This window comes from Rutilus rutilus (assembly GCF_951802725.1).
Source record: "Rutilus rutilus genome assembly, chromosome: 2".
Classification (NCBI taxonomy): Eukaryota; Metazoa; Chordata; class Actinopteri; order Cypriniformes; family Leuciscidae; genus Rutilus; species Rutilus rutilus.
In genome coordinates this window covers 42,906,989-42,928,248 of record NC_140210.1, presented here as the reverse complement: position 1 = coordinate 42,928,248, position 21,260 = coordinate 42,906,989, and the positions used below count along the sequence as shown (strand labels likewise).

The 21,260-nt window shown below is 38.1% G+C and overlaps 1 protein-coding gene across 3 annotated transcripts in view; it reads right to left on the bottom strand.

Moving 5' to 3' along the window:
• inpp4b (inositol polyphosphate-4-phosphatase type II B) overlaps positions 1-21,260 on the bottom strand; it is a 167,001-nt gene that overhangs the window by 53,276 nt on the left and 92,465 nt on the right. For all 3 annotated transcript variants that reach the window (XM_084401686.1, XM_084401687.1, XM_084401688.1), the window contains 2 exons: positions 13,938-14,042; positions 6,068-6,176 (listed from right to left, as the gene is read on the bottom strand). In XM_084401686.1, the coding sequence (XP_084257812.1) occupies positions 6,068-6,176; positions 13,938-14,042 (214 nt within the window). The remainder of the gene's footprint in view (positions 1-6,067; positions 6,177-13,937; positions 14,043-21,260) is intronic.

The following is a 21,260-nucleotide window of genomic DNA, read 5'->3' as shown; positions in this document are numbered from 1 at the left end:
ATATACTGTATCTAGTCAGTGACAGAGTACAAGCTTATTCGTCTAAAATAATTCTGTATTTTCAGCTTCAGAATCATGAATATTTTTATTCTGGTGTCTCTATTGTCCTGTGCATTGGGTTTCCAGCACCAAGTCCAAGATATTCATTTACACCCACAATGTAATTACACAGTACATTTTTTGTTAACCTTTTACCACATGTCTTGGAGTATCGCAATAATATCGTATCGTGAGTTCAGTATCGTGAAATGTATCGAATCGTGACATGAGGGTATCGTTACAGCCCTGTCTATTACCGTTACATTTGTTTAGAACTTTGAGAGAACCTTGCCAGAACGTTCTGCCAAAGTTCCGAGAACTTTCCCTGTTAGCTGGGATGGAGTCAAAGTACACACACTCAAATCCACCACATAAACACTCGATCCCGCCATCTGGAAGAAGACGATTATCATTGTGCAGAAAGCAAATCGACTGCTTAACGACAGAACATTCTAGTCATGCAGACACGCTCAAATTAAAGGCAAATAAAAAGCTTGCGGATGTTAAGGAGAAATAAATGCCCGGCTCTGGGGCGGCCTCAGGGAACCAGAGAAATGGATATTGATTGGCTCTCACATAGCAGGCCAATCAAAGCCATTGTAGCTGCATATTACATTGGGCCGAGCGTCCAGCCCTGACCTGATGGATTCTTCCCTGCTTGGCTCTATAGGCAGAAGAAAAGACAGATGGCTCTTTCATTTCGCTTTCAGCGTCTTTTTTTCCCCAGCATCCTTTTTCTTCTGATACATTAATAACGGCCAATAATCGTGTCTGTCCAATTATTTGTCCTCTAATCAAAGAAAAAGCTAAAAGGTTGCTTTCCAGGAAGGTCCGGGCGGATGTGTGAATGAATATGGGTTTGCTCGTGAAGTCATCTCTCATTGTCCATGAAAATACACAAATTGATCGTTCACGCACGAGTTCTGCTGCACTACTTTGTCATTGTTGCATATTGTGTAAACTCCCCCTTTATGTGTTCAGAGATTAAAAAACAACCTAGAATGGAAGTTAAAGAGATCATTCACTGAAAAAAATGAACATTTTGCATTATTTATTTATACTCAAGTCGTTTATACACTTTGAAGAATGCATTCGGTCGCTCTTTTCCACGCAACTACAATGGGGACTCGATCTTTTAGGCTTCAAAAAGGACTTAAAAGTATCATAAAAGTACCCTATACAACACTATACTGCACTTTCAAGTCTTTGAGAGTAGCTTTTTGTGAGCAACCAACCAAATTTAAATCAATATTCACCGAACCTCTATCTGCCATTGTTCTGCTTTGCCGGATTGTGAACATTTCATTCTTTTGAGTCGGATCTTTCCAATGAATCAAATGATTCAGGTGATAAAACCAGTTCACACTTGGCATGTTTGGTTGGATTAAAACGAACCCTAGTGCGATTGCTCTGTCACTTATTTGAACAAGTGTGAACGCTGTCATCCTCGCAGCAGATCTGTGTGTGTGTGTGTGTGTGTGTGACGCAGGGATTCCTGCCAACTCCTTTACACATTTTATGAGCTCTTCACGAGTTCTCAGCTGGTCAAAATACCATCATATGAAGCTACGCACATACAGCGAGCGCATTTCGCCCAGAACACAACATTGGTTTGGATGTTCGGAACCGATCCGAACCGAAATATCCGTAATAAAAGCCGACCAATCAGGTTGTGAATGAATTCCTATGCCTTTAGGTTCGGTGTTAAAACGCCAATGTGAACGTTAGTTTTCTTTTTGGTTCGGACCAAACGAACCAAGCGAACCGAACTACAAGTGAGAACACGCCCTTAGTCTTCATTCATTGTAATTGCAGCAAAAGTACAATCTTTAAATACCTTTTACTTTCCAAAGAAAGTCACACAGGTTTAGAAGAACACAAGGGAGAGTAAATTATGCCAGTTTTAATTGTTGGGTGAACTTTCCCTTTAACAAGCATCTTTAACTTAATTTGCAAATTTAATAAAGCACTGTTTTAATAGAAAGAATTCTGAGGGTCCTTTCACACCTACCTTGTTTGGTCCGGATTTTCTGACTTTTTCAGATCCGAATCAAAATTACAGGTGTGAAACCTCCCCCGGACCACAGTCCGGACCAAACAGACGAAATTTGGTCAGACAAAAAGAGGTAGTCTCGGTTCGGATCAAACTGAACAAAGGTTTGGTTCTTTTCTAGCGTGAAAGCATTTTCTGTATGGTTCGGACTTTCAGACCATTTACAGGAAGTTACAGTAGTTCTCGCAGGATTGCTTGCAGTCTTCTCCTCCTTTCCTGCCGATAACGAGGACGTTCATTTGGCGAATTTGAACTAGCCTCGAGTATAGTTGATGCTGCAGGTAGTAATGCTGTAATAATAACAGTATAGTGGCAACGATATGCGTCTGTTCATTCGTTCTTTATTCTCAAGTTTTTTTTTATTTTATTCTTGTCAAAGTTACCCGCCGAATTGACAACACGCTGACATCAGACGCACGTCCGTTTACAAACCAATCAATGTCAAGATGCAGCCCACATAGATGATGACGACAGGACGCAAGTATGTCATGTAAAGTTGTTTAGTGCGCTCGCATAATTGCAATGTGAAACCAAACCAAAACTTACCGAATGCATAAAATGTATCAAAATATGAACTTTGGTTCGGACCTTGGTGCGGACTTTCAGGTGTGAAAACCCCCTAAAAAAGGAAGGACTCTCTCAGCTTGTGAGGAAGTAAAAAAAAGTAAAATCTGAGGATGAAGTAAAACATTAGCAAACTCAGAAAGGAAACAAAATGAGGCCCGTCTCAGCCTGGATTAATGTGCAGCGCGAACGCTCTTTCACAAATTGATTTCTCTCAGGTAGAAACGGCAAATGTCCTTGCCTCGTATCAGTGGCGCTCTCGACAGATAAATCTTCCCACCACTGGGGCTGGAAACCTTTGAAAGGATGTTGAATTCCTTCATAGTAGTATTCCTCTGTCGGTCAGGCTCAGTAACATGAAAAACCCCGGCACTGTAAAGAAAATAATTGGACTTTGCTTGGTTTTTTTAATGAGTCTATCCTCAGGGGGTTTGAGCGAAGTACAACTTAAATGCTAAAAAAATTGACACGTTCACATGATCAGCCTCGCATCAACAAAATCACCCCCTAAGATTGCATCCACGAAAGCCAGCTGTGATCCTTCACAAAAATGCAAATAACCGAATAAGAGAAATTTGTGTTGTGGAGCTCTTTACTTATGGATATCACAAGGGGGCTGAAATGACATGACATGCTTTTCCTTCTTCTTTAGAGGGCTGGGAATAAAAAAAAAAACACACTTATATTTGAAATGTTTGGTGTGACGGCAAGGACAGACAAACTGCTCAATGACTGCCAGGCATCTCTGTGAGGCCAAACTGAACAGAATATAAAGGAGAAGGAGTGGGTCGTGATTGATTTGAGAGTGACAAACAAGTCAGGAGAGACTCCAGAGCTGTGCCAATGGGATCCAATTGGGAAACTGTCCGACTCTGAAGTTACTGAAGTCATTAAAGACTCCAGAGAGAGAGAAAGAACAGTTCTACTATTACTGTATTTTCCAGGAGCACCAACAATTTGAAACTTATACTAAACTTCTGCTATCACAAGTGAACACTGATTACTCATGACAGTACAATCCTTGCAAGTGGTTTTAGCCTGATATGTCAAGCACGACCACTGTTGAGAAGACTAGATGAAGGCTGATCTGATTTAAGGCTGATTTAACATTAATAAAAACAATAACATCTGTAAATAACTTTTAATTTTTTTTTACAGGGGCCAGATTCTATGTTGTCGACACACCTCCATTATACATCAGTAAAAACAATAACATCTGTAAAATTTTAAACTCTCATTCTTAAAGGTTAAAATGAAAAAATACTTACCGAGTTAGAACTCTACTCTTATTAAAATTAACCAATGGTCATCTTGAGTTTCATACATTTAGATCATGAAAACCACACATGGTACCGTAAAAAAAAAAAAATGACAACATGGTTTCTATGGTATCTGAAATGGCTTTATGGTATTTAGTCAATCAACACATTTAGTATAAATACAAATGCACCAAACTATCTTATATCAAATGTATCTGCAATTTGCCCTATATTTTATTTAAAGTCCCCCTGTAGTCAATTATTGTATCCCTTTAAACTAATTTTTAATCACCAAAATGACATATTTAAACGTTTTTTCCTTGAAAAAAATCGTCATGCCTTAAAATAGCTTGAAAGTAACTTTACACCCTTGCCTCATTTAGTATATGCAGTTCTATTAAGATTCAAATGAGCCCCGCCTCCACTCACTCACTCACGCCAGCTCAGAGATCCACTCGTTGACGATCACACGTTGATCTGATTGGTTACAAGGTAGTTTGTGACATCAGACACCGTGTTTTTGAGACTGTCTTTGGTTCACTGCAGTTTTAAGGAGAAAATACTCAGCAATGACTTATGAATTTGCACATGGTTTGTCTTAAAGCATATTAAAAACACCACAGACACATAAACAACATTAAAAACTTGTTTTTCACCACAGGGGGACTTTCATACTTAATACATGTCTACATTGATAATATAATAAAATTGAATATGAATATCCTACATTTCTACTACTATACCATGTTTACAGTCAGTGTTACTACAGTAAATCCATGGTAAATGTTGGTGATTTGTGGATTGAAAAGTATTCTACCTGGATTGTTTGCCGCATCAGATGTTTTTCCGCGTCAGTGTTGTTGAGAACGTCAGCGCTGGTTTAATCTGGCTTTAAACTAGTTTAAATCACCAAGACATTTGTGTTTGTATCGGAGACTTCTGCGCTGAACTCGAACGCTTCTCACTAGATCTCACTGCGCTGTTTAGTGGGCGCGTGATTGAGACGGTCAGCTGGTAAACGCATTTCTTCTAAGCTCACGCTGCGCTGCCATTTGGCAGAGATAATAAATGGTCCGTGTGCCGCTTTTGCCGCGTTTAACGTTTCTCATAAGCGACAGAAATGGCAGCGCTTATCAGTTACCAAATTTAGTTTCACTCACGGTTTACTGCTACACCTGGCCTAAAATCTAGTGCTGTCAGTTTGTGCTGCCACTGTGAAACTGCATGATTTGTAAATGATGCGTGGCAGGCCACATATAATGTATTCTAATAGACAAGCTGCGGGCCGTTTAAAATTCATCCCCGGGCCACAATTGGCCTGCGGCCGGACCTTGGACACCCCTGCTCTACTCTGATAGTACACCTATGAATGTAAAATCCAGGCTTAACTGAAAGTCTAGCCATTCAAAATCGATAAAGCAGAAAATCATAGCGCTATTGGGTTCACGAATCAGGGCAACTGGAATGTGTGAGGAATTGTGAAACAACTCCATCATTCATCGAAATCAACCGGATTAACCGATTGATCAACTTAAAGAGTCTTAATGAGGGCAAATATTTGAGCCTGAAGGAAAAACATCAACAATATTAACTTCAAAAAGATAAAAATGTGCGCGTGTGGATTAGAGTTCTGCTTCCGAATGATGCAACCTTCGTACAATTCCCTAGAAATGCATCTAAATGTGCAGCAGCTCATGCGGCTTATATTTCTCTCTAGCAAAATAATCAATTTACACAGTGCAAGTTCCTGAGACTCACTACTATCGCGATGTGCATCACACAAAGTCAATGAGCAATACGTTTATAGTGTTTGTATAGTGTTTTGCCACCTTTTTTTCTGAGCTTGACAGCCTGTGGTCTCAAAATATTTTAACCAAAAGACACGGATGACAAGGATTACATGAATTTAGAATATCTCATTAAATGAAAAAACTCGTCAGTGGTCTTGTGTTGACAAATTAATCTTGTATAAAATCGTCTCCGCACAGATGACATACAGTACATGACATATTTTGTATTCAAAAAGCGAAATTTTCCAGTTTATATCTCTAAAGGGGGATGCTGTCAAATGCACAGATGGAGGCTTTTACGGTTTAATGCCAGAGAAAAATAATCATGCGTGCATGGCGTGTGCATACGTGTGGAGACTGACCTCTTCTTCTCGGATTCGTATTTGCTGAGCAGTTTCTGCAAGCCTCCGTTCTTGAAGCCTTGCGAATGTGATGCCGGAGCTCCTACTGTGACCACATCATAGAAGGAATCTGTGGAGGAAACAGCAAACATCCTTCAACAGGCCTTACAAATCACAAACAAGCCCACGGCGCACGATTTACGTCTATATTTTATTGTTTTATGTGCTTCCTGTTGTTCTGCGAATACATCCAAACAGCCTGTTCCAGCTGAAGAACTGTGATGCATCTATTGAACAGGATGTAGAAAGGAACGACGTGCTGTTTAGACATATTTAAATGTGTGATGCGTTTCAAGTATGGAAATCGCCTGCACAACAGCAAGGCTCCAGTATTAATACTTGTGAATATCATAAGTAATACGAACAAGATAGTATATGCTACAGTTTTATCATAAAACTTACATTTAATATCCAAATTTCCAGCTACTGCACAGTACATACATAGTACTTAACTACCCACAATCCTGAGCAATATCCACCTTTATGAATACCAAAAGTGAATTGATTTCTTTGTATTTTAGTCATTTTTAATGAAATATCATCGGAACATTACATCAAGACCAGCTCATGGACTCTTCAGGAGAAAATCTCAGTACTCCAGGAACACAATCTCAGGCATCATTAGACGACTAAACATTAAGAGCCGTATGCTACGAGGAACAAATGGGTCGCTCCATGAACCAACTACTGTGCAACTGTGCAAATAATATATTCCTTGTATATTTTATATCCTATAAAATGTGTGGTTGTAAAACACTTGTGTTTGTTGCAACTGTTCTGACAATACAATTCATTGAACAAATGGAACAAGCAGACTTTATGAGACTCATTCCAGTGATTCACCTGAGATCAGATTGCTTTGGTTTAAGGCTTAAAGGAACTTTTTGGGACTTAAAGACTGGAGGTAACACAAAGACTGGAGGTAAACGGCTCCAGCTAGCATACTGCTCCCAATAAGTGACAAAATAACGCCAACATTTTCCTATTTACATGTTGTGATTTGTATAGTAGCCATCTTCTAACCGTATACACACTGGGAACTATATTCTCAGAAGGCGAAGCACTGCTACTTGGGCGGAGTGATTTACACGCAGCGCCTGAGAAGCCCCGTGGTGAGGAGCAGAGCTCGCTCAGAGTTGGAGTAAATCACTCCGCAGAAGTAGCAGTGCTTCGCCTTCTGAGAATATAGTTCCCAGTATGTTTACGGTTAGAAGATGGCTGTCTCTCATGTGACCTTGTTATTTGTACACGCTGTGACTATACAAATCACAACATGTAAATAGGAAAATGTTGGCATTATTTTGTCACTTATTGGGAGCAGTATGCTAGCTGGAGCCGTTTACCTCCATTCTTTGTGCTAAGCTAGGCTAGCGGTGGGTGCGTCAGACAGAGTTACGGCACGCACGGAGATGAAAATGGTATGTATGGACTTATCTAACTCTGGGGGATACGGTGAATAAGCTAAAGTCCCAAAAAGTCAGTGTGTTCCTTTAAAACTAAAGGTTTCAATAATCGAAATAACTCTTTCCCACTATAAAGAACCTTTTGTGGAATGGAAAGATTCCATGGATGTTGAAGGTTCTTAATGGAACCATCAGTGCCAATAAAGAACCTTTATTTTTAAGAGTGTACAGGCAATATAGATTAGCTTAGAGCATAAACGGTGGAGAAAATTAATAAATATCACAACATCCTGACATTCATCACCCAGTATACACTGAAAGAAATTGGCAACCAAACGATTCAAACATGAAATTTGCAGTGGTTTAATTTTTAACACCCATTTTTACACTAACTGTGGCCCATTTTCATGATTTCACCTCGATTTCTCAAAGCCACCAATGGAGAAAATGAATGTGAAATATCGTGTGCGGTCACTGTGGAGGTCATACACTGCATCTGCAGTATTTCTGCTAGATATATGCAAGGTCAACCAATCGGCTCCACGGGAAGTGAGCACGAAACATTAAACAGAAAATAATGATTCAGGTCCCTTCAAACATAGGATCGTGACGATCCTTCGCTTCATTCCTTCGCTAATGACGACGAGGATCTTGTGTGACGACTCGGATCCCACCCTCACGCTCTCGCTGCTCCCCGGCCTCTTCAGGAGACTCTAATTGGCTGTTTCACAACAGTGCACCCACACGATGAATACAGTGGCATATATACAGGTCAGGATCATCCGTCACGCATGGCCCAATTTGGAGGCGATTTGTGCAGGTTCTTGCAGGCTCTATAAATGGAGGCTCTGATCCGAGGGGCTTAGGCACCTGGGTCTCTTAGTGGTGGAGATGAATTATTTGCAGAGGACTAGAAACCTTTAAAGTAGGGCTGTCAGTTCAACACGTTAATTTACTGCAATTAATTCTGTACTGTATGGAAGTACGCAAAAAATATAAACAATTATGCCAATTAAAGGGATAGCCCACCCAAAAAGATCATTGTCATCATTTCCTTGAGAGTCTTTCTCTCTATTGTGGAACATAAAAGTGGATATTTTGAAGAATACTGATGACTAAACAGTTTTGGTTCCCATTGACTTCCATAGTAAAAACTCAATGAAAGTCAATGGGAACTGAAACTTGTCTTCTTTTGTGTTCTGCTGAAGAGAGAAATGCATACAGGTTTGGAACAACATGAGCAGTGTTGGGGAAAGTTACTTTTAAAAGTAATGCGTTATTGTGTTACTCCCTTAAAAAAAAGGTAACTAATTGCATTAATTACTTAATTACTTTTTATGTAATTACATTACAGTAATTACATTAATTTTGCGTTACTTGGGCTGGGCTTGATTTATTTTCAACAAAAACAAAAAAACTTTCACACAAAAAGTGCAAATGCAAAAGGAAAGAGAGTGCAGTAGGACTGTAATATTAAAATTAGAATTTCGAATATTTGTCAAATTTTAAATAAAAATCCACGTTCTAAAACAAAACCGGTGCATTTGAATTTTAGGTGCGCGTCAGGCAGCCTTATCAGTGGCGAACAAGATGATGATTTAAGAGTTGTTGCGTTTTAATGTTTTTCTTAGTCTATCCAATTGAACCTACTTGATGCGGCGCTTCTGCGTTGTTCATTCAAAACATTGCAGAAATATAGAAGCTCAATGCGAAGGAGATATTAGTTACGTAAAAAACGCATTTTCTGCACTGCTTTTCCGTTGTTTTCTATGCAAACAAGCACTCGATGGACCATTGCTCTCGAGCATTGCAGCAGAGATCCGCATGTTTAGAAAGCCATGCACAGTTAAAAGTTCAACTTTTAGAAAACATTGATACTTTTGTGGGTTATTTTTCCATTCCACTGCTTCTCATGTTTTTAAATGCAAAAAAAAGAAAAAAGTACTCTGTTTGATCGGCGCCTCGGCTCTTTGTATTAAACTATGCATAAATACATGATGCTGTTTTGTTCATAATCGTTTACACAATTTACAAAATTATATTTGATTTATAAACATTATTTTAAACGTTATGCACTTTTTTGTCATGTTATTTCATTGCACAATATTTTGCCCATTGCGCCCTAGCTCTTGTGGCCTCAGGAGACAAGCTAAAACCGTTTCCCCCCTAACTGAAATTAAGTTAGAATATAATAATTATATTAAATTTGAATAGAATTCTTATATACGTAACATTTCATTATAAAACTCAAATATTTAGAGCGCAGTACAAACAAACCTTTCAGCTGTGCTGCCATTCTGGACTGCAGAAGAATAGGACGCAAGAGAAGAAAGTTCAACACTCTTACTTCTGCATTAAAAACAAAAAAAGTTATTTAAAGTTCTTTTTGGCTTATTAGTATGGTTGCAGTCCCTCTGCCTTGTCCTGCTCGCCACACTGGGCAGTGATTATTGTAATGTGATTAACGTGATTATTGCAATTAGTTGAATTAAATAATTCATAATAACATGTAACTAGATTAACAGTTTTAATTTGATTGACAGCTCTAATGTGAAATTGTTCCTGCAACGTATTATAAATGTAAGGTGAGGCTTGACATTTGAATGTGTGAATAGCTTTAGAAAGAAAAACACTTCCATATCTTTAAAAACTGACATTTGAAAACTATTTCAAGTAAAAAAATATTTGCCGTTATGGTCCTTAAGAGCAGCTGAGTGCTTGTCAGCACTGGGCAAAAAAGAAAAAGAAAGACATAGATGGCGTGTTGCTGGTAAGAAGTTGAAGGCCAGCCTGTAAAGTGCTGTCCACCACTGTCACCTCAGGACTTCTGTTTGAAGCTGTAAACAAAACCGGCTTCTAGGAAATTGTGTGTGAGCATTGTCTTTAAAGATGCAGCCCCATTAACAACATGAATCCAGCTGAATCAGGAGATGATGGCTGGCTTTTAAACTTTCATTCTGTCACTCAGCTGTTCAGTATCAGACATGAGTCATGGCTGAAAAAAACATTATTCTGTACATAAATATCATAATTTAACATTAGCAATCAATCAATCAATTAGTGAGGCCAGCAGGGGGCGCTCACCCTGGTGTCTGTGTGGGTCCTAACGCCCCAGTAGAGTGACGGGGACACTATACTGTGAAAAGAGCACCGTCCTTCGGATGAGACATTAAACCGAGGTCCTGACTCTCTGTGGTCATTAAAAATCCCATGGCACTTCTCGTAAAAGAGTAGGGGTGTAACCCCGGTGTCCTGGCCACATTCCCTCCATCGGCCATTGCCAATCATGGCCTCCTAATAATCCTCTCTCTCTCCTCTCCACCTATAGCTGGTGTGTGTGTGTGTGTGTGTGTGTGGTGAGCGCACTGGCGCCGTTGTACTGTGTCTGCCGTCGCATCATGTGGATGCTCACACTGGTGGTGTTGAGGAGAGATCCCGACATGATTGTAAAGAGCTTTGGGTGTACAGTATTACATATGAAAGCGCTATATAAATGCCTCATTCATGTTCATATTATATACTATTATATACAGTACTACAAGTGTATATAATATATACTGTTTTAAAAGTTCAGGAATTTTATTGAACCATTTTATTAAATTAAATTGATAAAAAAGAACAATCTTTTACATGGTTTATATATATTTATATATATGACATTCTTTTAATCTTTCTATTCATCAAAGAATCCTGAAAAAATGTATAAATAATTTTACAAATATTACAAAGAAATTATTTAACAATTTTATAAAAATATTATACAAAAGTATTCAAAAATATGAATCAGCACAACTGTTTTCATCATTAATAATAATAATGATAAATGTTTCTTGAGCATCAAATCATCATATTAGAGTGATTTCTGAAGGATCATGTGACACTGAAGACTGGAGTAATGATGCTGAAAATCAGCTTTGATCACAGGAATAAATTACATTTTAATATTTATTCAAACTAGGGTGACCACCTGCTAATAAGCCCAAGGGGGGACAATGGGTATGTTTCTGAGGGACAATGTGGGACACTGCCTGGCGCGGCGGTGCCCCACTGGCAGACTCACTGATAGTGGTGTACCCATTTCTAGCACATACCACCTTAGTATTAATAATGCCCTATTCTCCTAAACGTGTAATTTTTGATGTATGCTCATGAATAGGCCAACCAATGTGTGTTTTTTCTAAATAAAGACTCATAATATTTTGAACATTCAATGAATTGACAGATGTACTTCCACTTAAGATTTACTATTTAATTTTATTTATTTTTCATTACAATTTATTTACTTTAAATAAATTAATAAATTATAATATAAATGTATAGGATTAACAGGAATTGTAGTTGCTCAACACCACAGGAACAATTTAAAAAAAGTATTTTAAAAAAAAAAATACGATTGACCTCGTATTCCCCTCCCTCCATGTCCGATTGAGAAGGACGTTTTGCAAAGGTCACAAAAAGCCCTCTCGGTATCCCCCTCAACACCTTTCAGCCACAAATATTAATTTCCCCATTCTTGTTTCTTGTACTCACACCTTTTCTTTTTAATTGATGATGGCATTGCCTCTCAGACAGTCTCTTTCTCGAATTTTTCGAATTGGAAAGCGCGCATCTAAAAGTTCCTTCCTTCCCAGTGTGTCTGGTATGCGCGTGCGTGCGCTGTCATGACAACAACGAAAAAGTTGACAACCTAGTCAGCAGTTCAACTGAGGGGTTTGTGTGGCAACAATAGCGTGCTGAAATGTCAAGTAATGTTCGTTTGTCTGCTTGGGGCTCGAGTATATAGAGCGACCAACTTTTTTTTGAGCAAGCATAGATTATGCGTGACACGGTCTCAATTTGCGTGACGCGTGAATTGGGCTTCAAACGCTGTGCGCGCACGCGCTACGCGTGGTCACCCTAATTCAAACAGAGAAAAGTTATTTTTTTATCAAATAAATGCAGCCTTGTTTAGCAGAAGAGACTTCTTTCAGAAACAATAACAAATCTTACCAAACACAAACTTTTGAACGGTAAAGAATATATATATTTTTAAATATTTGAAATACTAAAAAAAGAGATTCATTACTTTGAGCATCTAAAAATCGAAACAACAAGGAATTTAAACGCGATATTTCAAGCTTGATGCATTGGCAGTATTTGTAAAACACTTCACAGTTGTGGTGAATGCTATTATTTTGACATGCATCTTGTCCAATCAGGAGTGAGTCTCCTGCTGTGCTGAAAGTGTATGCTGTCATATCCTCATTTACTCGTCTGCACCTGTCAACATCTCCCCGCTGACTGTCCCGCCACCTGCCACTGGGACACAAATGTGTGAAGCGAAGCACCAGAGGCGGCGGGGCTAACTGCACTTTGCTAATAGGGTGATGTACTGATCTCTGGGACCACCATGCACTGCTTCCCAGAACTAAATAAACAGCCAGACACAAGACAAAGAGAAGCTCTGTCGTACACTACCATGTTACTTTAACTACTCCTGCATTATATAGTATGCATACTGACTGTGCACAGTAAGCATAGCATTTGTGAAGTATACAACACTGCACAGAAAATAAATATAAATATTTTATAAACAAAAAAATGATCTATAAATGGTTTAAAAATATAAATATTTCAATGATATCAATAATGTATGGAATAATTACGTTTTTAATGATTTTAAATCTAGATGATCACCAAGGCTTATTTGTTTCAAATTGTGAAATATTATTATAATTTAATAACTTTCTTTCTATGTGAATAAATGTTCAAATGTAATTTATTCCTGTGATCAAAGCTGAATTTTCAGCATCATTACTCCAGTCTTCAGTGTCACATGATCCTTCAGAAATCACTCTAATGTGATGATTTGATGCTCAAGAAACATTTCTGATTATTATCAATGTTGAAAACAGTTGTGCTGATTCATATTTTGGTGGAAACCATGATACATACTAAGCAGCTAAAACTGTTTCTAACATTGATAATAATAAAAAAAAAACTATATTGAGTACCAATATTAACCAATAATAGAGCAATACTTGAAAATTTAATTACATTTTAAAATATATTCAAATAGAAAAAAGTCATTTAAATTGCAATAATTATTCACAATTTTACAGTGCATTTTGATGCAGCCTTGATAAGCATAAGAGACTTCTTTCAAAAACATGAAAAAAAAATCATTAATTGTAATTATTCCAAACTTTTGACTGGTAATGTATATTAATATAGAACTTTATAAATAAACACCTTTTTTTTAATGTTATTTTTTACCAAGTTAAATATAAATGCAATGGAATGAGATCATGTGACAAAAGAAGCATATTACTGTTTGAAATATTTATACATGTTTCTTTATATGTATGCTGTACAGAGTGTATATTCAGCACGCTTGCTTATAATCCCGAGAATATGAACAGAGGGAATAAAGAAAGCCTGGGACGCACCTGTTTTTCTTGGACACGTCACCCGCATTCTCTGTGTGTGCAGGTTGATGGGAACGAACTCCAGATATTTCTGGCCTTTGCTGCAGCTGGGCTTGAACGACGGGCCTGGGAAAGATCACCAAAAGCCAAGCGTTTAAATATAATCTGGTTCAGTCATCGTTCAAGAGCAAAACAAACAGGCAGAAGAGCACAAACAAACAGCGAGGGGCTCTGCCCCATCTGCTTCTATTGATTTACAGCTTCATGCAAATACATCCGTTAACTATTAGTCCGAGTTTGTGTGCGTTGCATGCGACGCGTTCGAGTACAAAGCGACGACCTGATCAAATGAATGCCATGTTGGTCTGATTAAATGAATAAAAAGAAGGCATTTAAACATCAATTAAAAGCGAGAGCCAAAGCAAAGAGCCTTCAAGCAAAGGCCTTTCATTTAAAGGTGTGACGGGAGCCACATAAAAGAAGCCCTGGATGACCTTGAGTGACTCGTGCTTTAGTAATGACCGCTGAGAGACGCACCACTGCATCAAAACATCACAATCTGATCACAGTTACAAATATCACTCTCCCAAATACCAGCTCATTTATTCTTAAATCCACTAAGCACCGGATTTTGCTGAAATGAGGCACCACCTGCTTTGTGCAAAAACAACCCAATTAAAATCTTAAGAAACGGATACTGTAAGCCCCTATGGTGAAGCAAATATCGCCCAGCGACACACGGCAGGCTTTTGATCCCTTCAATGTAATATATGCAAATATAGCCAACAAAGACTCTTTGAAATGTTATCAGCACTCCTAAGAACTTTCAAACTGAACAAATCATCTGAGCAACTGTGCTGTGAGTAGACAAAGAAATAATACAAATACACTGGTGATAAATAAATAACTTAAAGAGTGAAAATGCTGGGTTCTTTTAACAAAAGACAGCTAAAAAAAAAAACTAATTAGGGCATTTTTGCATGCTTTTTATATTAGTGCCCTCCAAATTAATGATTACTCTTAATTCTCAGATTTTTTTTTGTTTTCTATATCACAAAACTACTAACATGTATCAAGTACTGTGTTGGCTAAGTTCCCCTGTGAAAATCAAGTTTTTAATGTTGTTTAGATGTCTATATGGTGTTTTTAATATGCTTTCAGATAAACCGTGTGTGAATTCACTAGTCGACACCATTGCTGAGTATTTTCTCCTTAAAACTGCAGTGAACCAAAAGCCCTGTTCGCACGGGATAAGTATTACCTGGTGACCTCTAGTCATTTGTAATAATTGTGGAGGTTGTCTGTGATCTTAATCCAGTGCGAATCGCCCATGTCTGTAATTTGTAAAGTGAAAATTCCCCCGCAAATGACCGACCATATTTCGCCGAACACAGAGGTCCTGTGATAATAATAGTCCCGTGCGAATCGGCATCTCTGTGATTTGGCGGGGTCGTTTATAATTTGTTCAAGGTTTTTGTTTCCTGTGCGCTTATTTTATCCATCTTTCGTGAAGAATGGAGGCTGCGTTGGAGTGTTTACACCATACAACTGTACAATTTGCATAAAGAGAAAGCTGGAAACCTTGATTGGATGGAGACGGATGACATGTATAGCAGCATGCGGTAAGGAACATTCTTCTGTTCATCATATATCATACAGCTAGACCTATAATAACGACAAGACATTTCCAAGCAATAGCCTATTGACATCATATCCGGGAGATAAGTCAGTAAATTCGAGTAAAATCACAGGCTTCGCTTATCCCGTGCGAATGGGGCTAAAGACAGTCTCAAAAACACAGTTTAAAATCTCTGGTGTTTCTGACGTCACAAACTACCTTGTAACCAATCAGATCAACGTGTGATCGTCAACGAGTGGATCTCTGAGCTGGAGTGAGTGAGTGAGTGAGTGAGTGAGTGAGTGGAGGCGGGGCTCATTTGCATATTCATAGACCTGCATATACTAAATGAGGCAAGGGTGTCGAGTTACATTCAAGCTATTTTAATGCATGAAGAAATGTTTTCAAGGAAAAAACTTTTAAATATGTCATTTTGGTGATCAAAGACGAGTTTTAAGGGATAAAATGATTGACTACAGGGGGACTTTAAAACAGTTATTAATTACTAGACATTTTCAACAGCGTAATTGGATTACTGTACTAAAAAGTATTGGATTGCGTATTACTAATTACTTTCTCAATCCCATATCAACCATGACCAGATGAACAATACAAGGATAGACATAAAAAATGCTCTTTGTTCATTCAAATAAATAATATAACATTCATAAATTATTCTTAAACTGACAAAAGTATTTTAAGGGGGAAGGGTTGCATTAAAAATTAGACGTAAAATGTTTATGTTTTTGAATTGTTCTATAATCTATAAAGTATTTAAAGCAATTACTTAATTAAATGATAGAAAAAGGAGGAGTAATCCCTTACTTCAGTTATAGTAATCACCCAACACTGATTAAGTACAACAAAAACTACTGTGTATAATACAATTAGTTTACAAATTAAACAAATCAATACAATTTTGGGGAAAATTGTCAAGAAAATAAAGTCAATGCAAAAATTCATGGTCTTAAAACAGGCTTCATTTTGATAACAGGCTTTCATTTTATTCGATGCAAAACTTATAATTCATATTATCAATGGTGATTCTCATCACTGTAGTACAGAATGTATCTATATTACAAAAATACTGAAGTGTTTTTAATTTAAATAAGTACTATAAATACTACTACTTTAATGTACAAGTAAATAAATCCATACACACATAAATTGGGGGAAACTGGCATGAAAATAATGACACACAATGCAAAAATTTGTGAGGGTCTTTAAATATGCTTCATTTAATTTCATGCAAAACATCAAAACAAATAATGATAAGGTAACCCCCCCCCCCCCCCATTACTCTCATTACTGTACTACAGTATTTATCTTTATTACAAAAATGCAGATTTTAAAAAAAGTACTACAAATACTTTCAAATTAAATTAATTAATTAATTAAGTTAAAATTGTCATGAAAATAATAGCACACAATGCAACAATTAGTGATGTTCTTAAAGTAGGCTTAAACAGCCTTTAATGCGAGATGAAAATATGATCAGGGATTTACCCATATAATGTGTGAGCACTTTAACATTTAACAGCACATTCTCAATCGAAACCAAAAGCACAAACGGACTCTTGAAAAAGTTAAGTACTTTGATAATTACATGAGATAATACTGCTTTAAAAGCCCGCGAACATCAATTAAAGGTTAAACACCCCCGCCAGAGCCCACTGAACAACACAATCCACCAGCTTCCCATCACAACAACAGCTCAGACACTGCTCAATAACACTCAAATATACATCACACCTGCCACGACAAAATGTCCTTTTCATTTATAATAAAACATACCGAGAAAGTAAATAAATAAAGAGTAGCATCCACACTGAAACATGGCCTTTGCCCAAACATTTTATCTCTGCTGCAAGTTTGACCCTTGTTAAATGTAAAATGTGCACAGTGAAACTTTTAACAAGGCATAAATTCACTACACCTCCACAGCATTATGTTATGTGGGAAGACACAGCAGTCAGAAGCACGGACAAAAGAAATACATCATGAACCAAATTAGATACTGTATATATATATATATATATATATATATAATTTATACACACACACACATGTGTAAACCTTTATCTAATGAGTGCATCTTTAAGCGGCACTGATGCTGAGCACTTGCGGGTAGTTTAGTGTTGTTTCCAGGAATGCTCTGTGTGTCATGAGTCCCGAGACTGAGCTGTCAGTGGGACAGATGTGCTCTCTCCTGGGACACGGGCTAATGGAGGCGGGCCAGCCAGCCATGGCGGAGGAATTAGCCCCATCACACACACCATCTGCCCGCGCAGGTGCTGGCCAGGGAAACCCCATGAAAACTGACCACCCGTCCACATTGTTTAGCGGTGGATCCTGTGACTCAAACCTTATCACACTCTTAAAAATGAATGCTCTTTATTGGCATTGATGGTTCCATTAAGAACCTTTTACATCCATGGAATCTTTTCATTCCACAAAAGATTCTTTATAGCAGAAATATGTTCTTTAGATTTTTTATATGTTCTTCACACTAAGAAAAAAAAAAAAAAAAAACGGTTCTTTTAAAGGATTAGTTCTTTTCAGAATTAAAATTTCCTGATAACTGACTCACCCCTATGTCATCCAAGATGTCCATGTCTTTCTTTCTTCAGTCGAAAAAATAAATTAAGGTTTTTGAGGAAAACATTCCAGGATTCTTCTCCATATAATGGACTTCAACGGGAACCTATGGAAGCTTGTTTCCGCCACAGAATAAAACACTTAAAAACGTTTTGACTCGTCTGCACTAGCTGTGATGCGCCACGCATTATGTAATCACGTTGAAAGGTCGCGCGTGAAGTAGGCGGAAGTACCGACCTAGTGTTTACAAAGCGAGCAAAGACCAAGTCAAAAGCCCTTTCCAAAAATAGTATAGAAATAAAAGGTAAAACAACGATGACGGACGATTTTAAAGTTGCAGGAGAGTTTTTCGCCCTACCCTACATTTTCCGCCAACGTCAGGTTACCGTCGACCTTTCCAAAGTGAATACGTAATGCGTGAAGTCGTGGATGTGCAAGACGAGTATATGAATGTTTTATTTTTACAAAATGACAGATGGTTTGGCTAGATAAGATCCTTATTCCTCGGCTGGGATCGTGTCGAGCCTTTGAAGCTGCATTGAGACTGACATTTGGATCTTCAAACCGTTGGAGAAAAATCCTGAAATGTTTTCCTCAAAAACCTTAATTTCTTTTCGACTGAAGAAAGAAAGACACCTTGGATGACGTGGGGGTGAGTAAATTATAAGGACATTTTTATTCTGAAGTGAACTACTCCTTTAAGAACTGTTCTTTAAGTTCTTTGGGGAACCAAAAATGGGTCTTCTATGGCATGAAACAAAGTTTTGTTAACATTTAACTTTATTTAATTTAACATTTTATGGCCAGCAGCCATATCGCCCTGTAGCCCAACACTGGTTGCCCACTGAAGCTAAGCAGGGCTGAGACTGGTCAGTACCTGGATGGGAGACTCCTGGGAAAACCAGGTTTCTGCTGGAAGAGGTGTTAGTGAGGCCAGCAGGGGGCGCTCACCCTGTGGTCTGTGTGGGTCCTAACGCCCCAGTAGAGTGACGGGGACACTATACTGTGAAAAGAGCACCGTCCTTCGGATGAGACATTAAACCGAGGTCCTGACTCTCTGTGGTCATTAAAAATCCCATGGCACTTCTCGTAAAAGAGTAGGGGTGTAACCCCGGTGTCCTGGCCACATTCCCTCCATCGGCCATTGCCAATCATGGCCTCCTAATAATCCTCATCCACTGAATTGGCTCTATCACTCTCTCTCTCCTCTCCACCTATAGCTGGTGTGTGTGTGTGTGTGGTGAACGCACTGGCGCTGTTGTACTGTCTGCCGTCGCATCATGTGGATGCTCACACTGGAGAGATCCCCTGATATTATTGTAAAGAGCTTTGGGTGTACAGTAGTACATATGAAAAACACTATATAAATGCCTCATTCATTCATTTTAATTCAAATAACAAATATTGTATGGTTTATGGTTTTAGATTTAGTTGAATCTAATAACCCTGGTGCCGGGTGTCATCATGCACGTTTCCTTGCTTCCATCTCAGAAAGTACTGAGAAAAATACATACAGTGCTGCCGGCACAAACGCCTCTGACTGATTCAGATGTTCTCCTGCTTCACGGTAGGTCTCTTATGCCGAGCATTTTCAGGGTTTTCCTCCCGTCAAACAGGCACCAGAGTCCCAGGGCAACAGCAGCAGGAGTGTCTCGTGGAGTCTGCGGCCTGGAGGCTCACAGGCGGTCTGTGGTTTCACAACGCTTCTGGGAAACAAATCAGCGTCTGAGGCTTAATAAACTGTTTTTACGCCTATGAAAGGAAGCTAAAGTCAACAAAAGCATTTCGAAAACACTATAACAGTGTCCAGAGGCTGTCAAAAATCACCATAAAAGTATGATTAAAAAACCAGTCCAAATGACACATGCACTATATTTTGAGTCTTCTGAAGCCATATGACCGCTTTGAGTGAGGAAAAGATTGAAATTTAGATGCATCAATAACATTAAACTTGCCGTGATGTGGCATTTTTGAATCTGATAGCATTTGATTATGGGGTCAGTAAGATTATGTTTGCTCATCATTGCTGCATTCATTCGATCAACACTACAGTGCAAGCAGTCATACTGTGAAATATTATTACCATTTAAAATAACTGGTTTCTGTTTGATTATATTTTGAAATGTAATTTACTCCAGTAATGGCAAAAAAATACTTTTCTACTGTAGTGTATATACAGTATATCTATTTTATTGATATTTTATGGTGGTTTAAGAACCTGACAGATTAACTTATTCTACTGTCACTGTCAACTGGGTGTGTTGTAGTTCACACTTGTAGTTCGGTTCGCTTGGTTTGTTTGGTCAGGACCAAAAAAAAAACGTTTAGTCCTGGTCAGCTTAGCGTTCACATAGGCATTTTAACACTGAGTCTAAAGATACCGAACCTAAAGTCATTGAGATTCATTCACAACCTGATTGGTCGGCTTTTGGCAGCGTTCACACTTATTCAAATGAACCGCACTAACAGAGCAATCGCACCAGAGGTCACTTTAATCCAACCCAGGGCTCCAGACTAACTTTTTGCCTTGGTTGCACTGGTGCGCCTAACTTTTTTAATGCCACAATTTCAAGGTCACCTTTTTATCACGCTCTATATACATTCATATATATTTTATAAATGATTTTAAACAAGAATAAGGTGTAGGTAAATACTTTTTTTATTTGAAGCACAATTATACTGTATATAAAAATAAAAATCTTTTTTAAAAAGTAAAAAAAGTTTAAAGTGCTTCACTGAGCTGCCAAACTAACTATTTTGAGTCTCTAGCTCAGGCGCGGTAGGCTCTACCTCCGTCTCTGAGTCGGATGCCATCTCCGACGAAGGACCAGGGCTTGGCATCTTACCAGGGACTGGGGAGACTGGTGGCTGAAGTAGCTCCATGTCTGGGCTGTTGTCGGAGCATTGACCGGGGAGTAGGGTTTTAACGGTATTCCTACTCTTACCAATACTGCTTATTGATCCGGTACTTTAACTGTATTCTTATCGGTTCTTTTTATTTTATATATATATATATATATATATATATATATATATATATATATATATATATATATATATATATATATATATATATATATATATATATGTATATATTAAACAAACAAAAGATAAACAATTAAACAAAT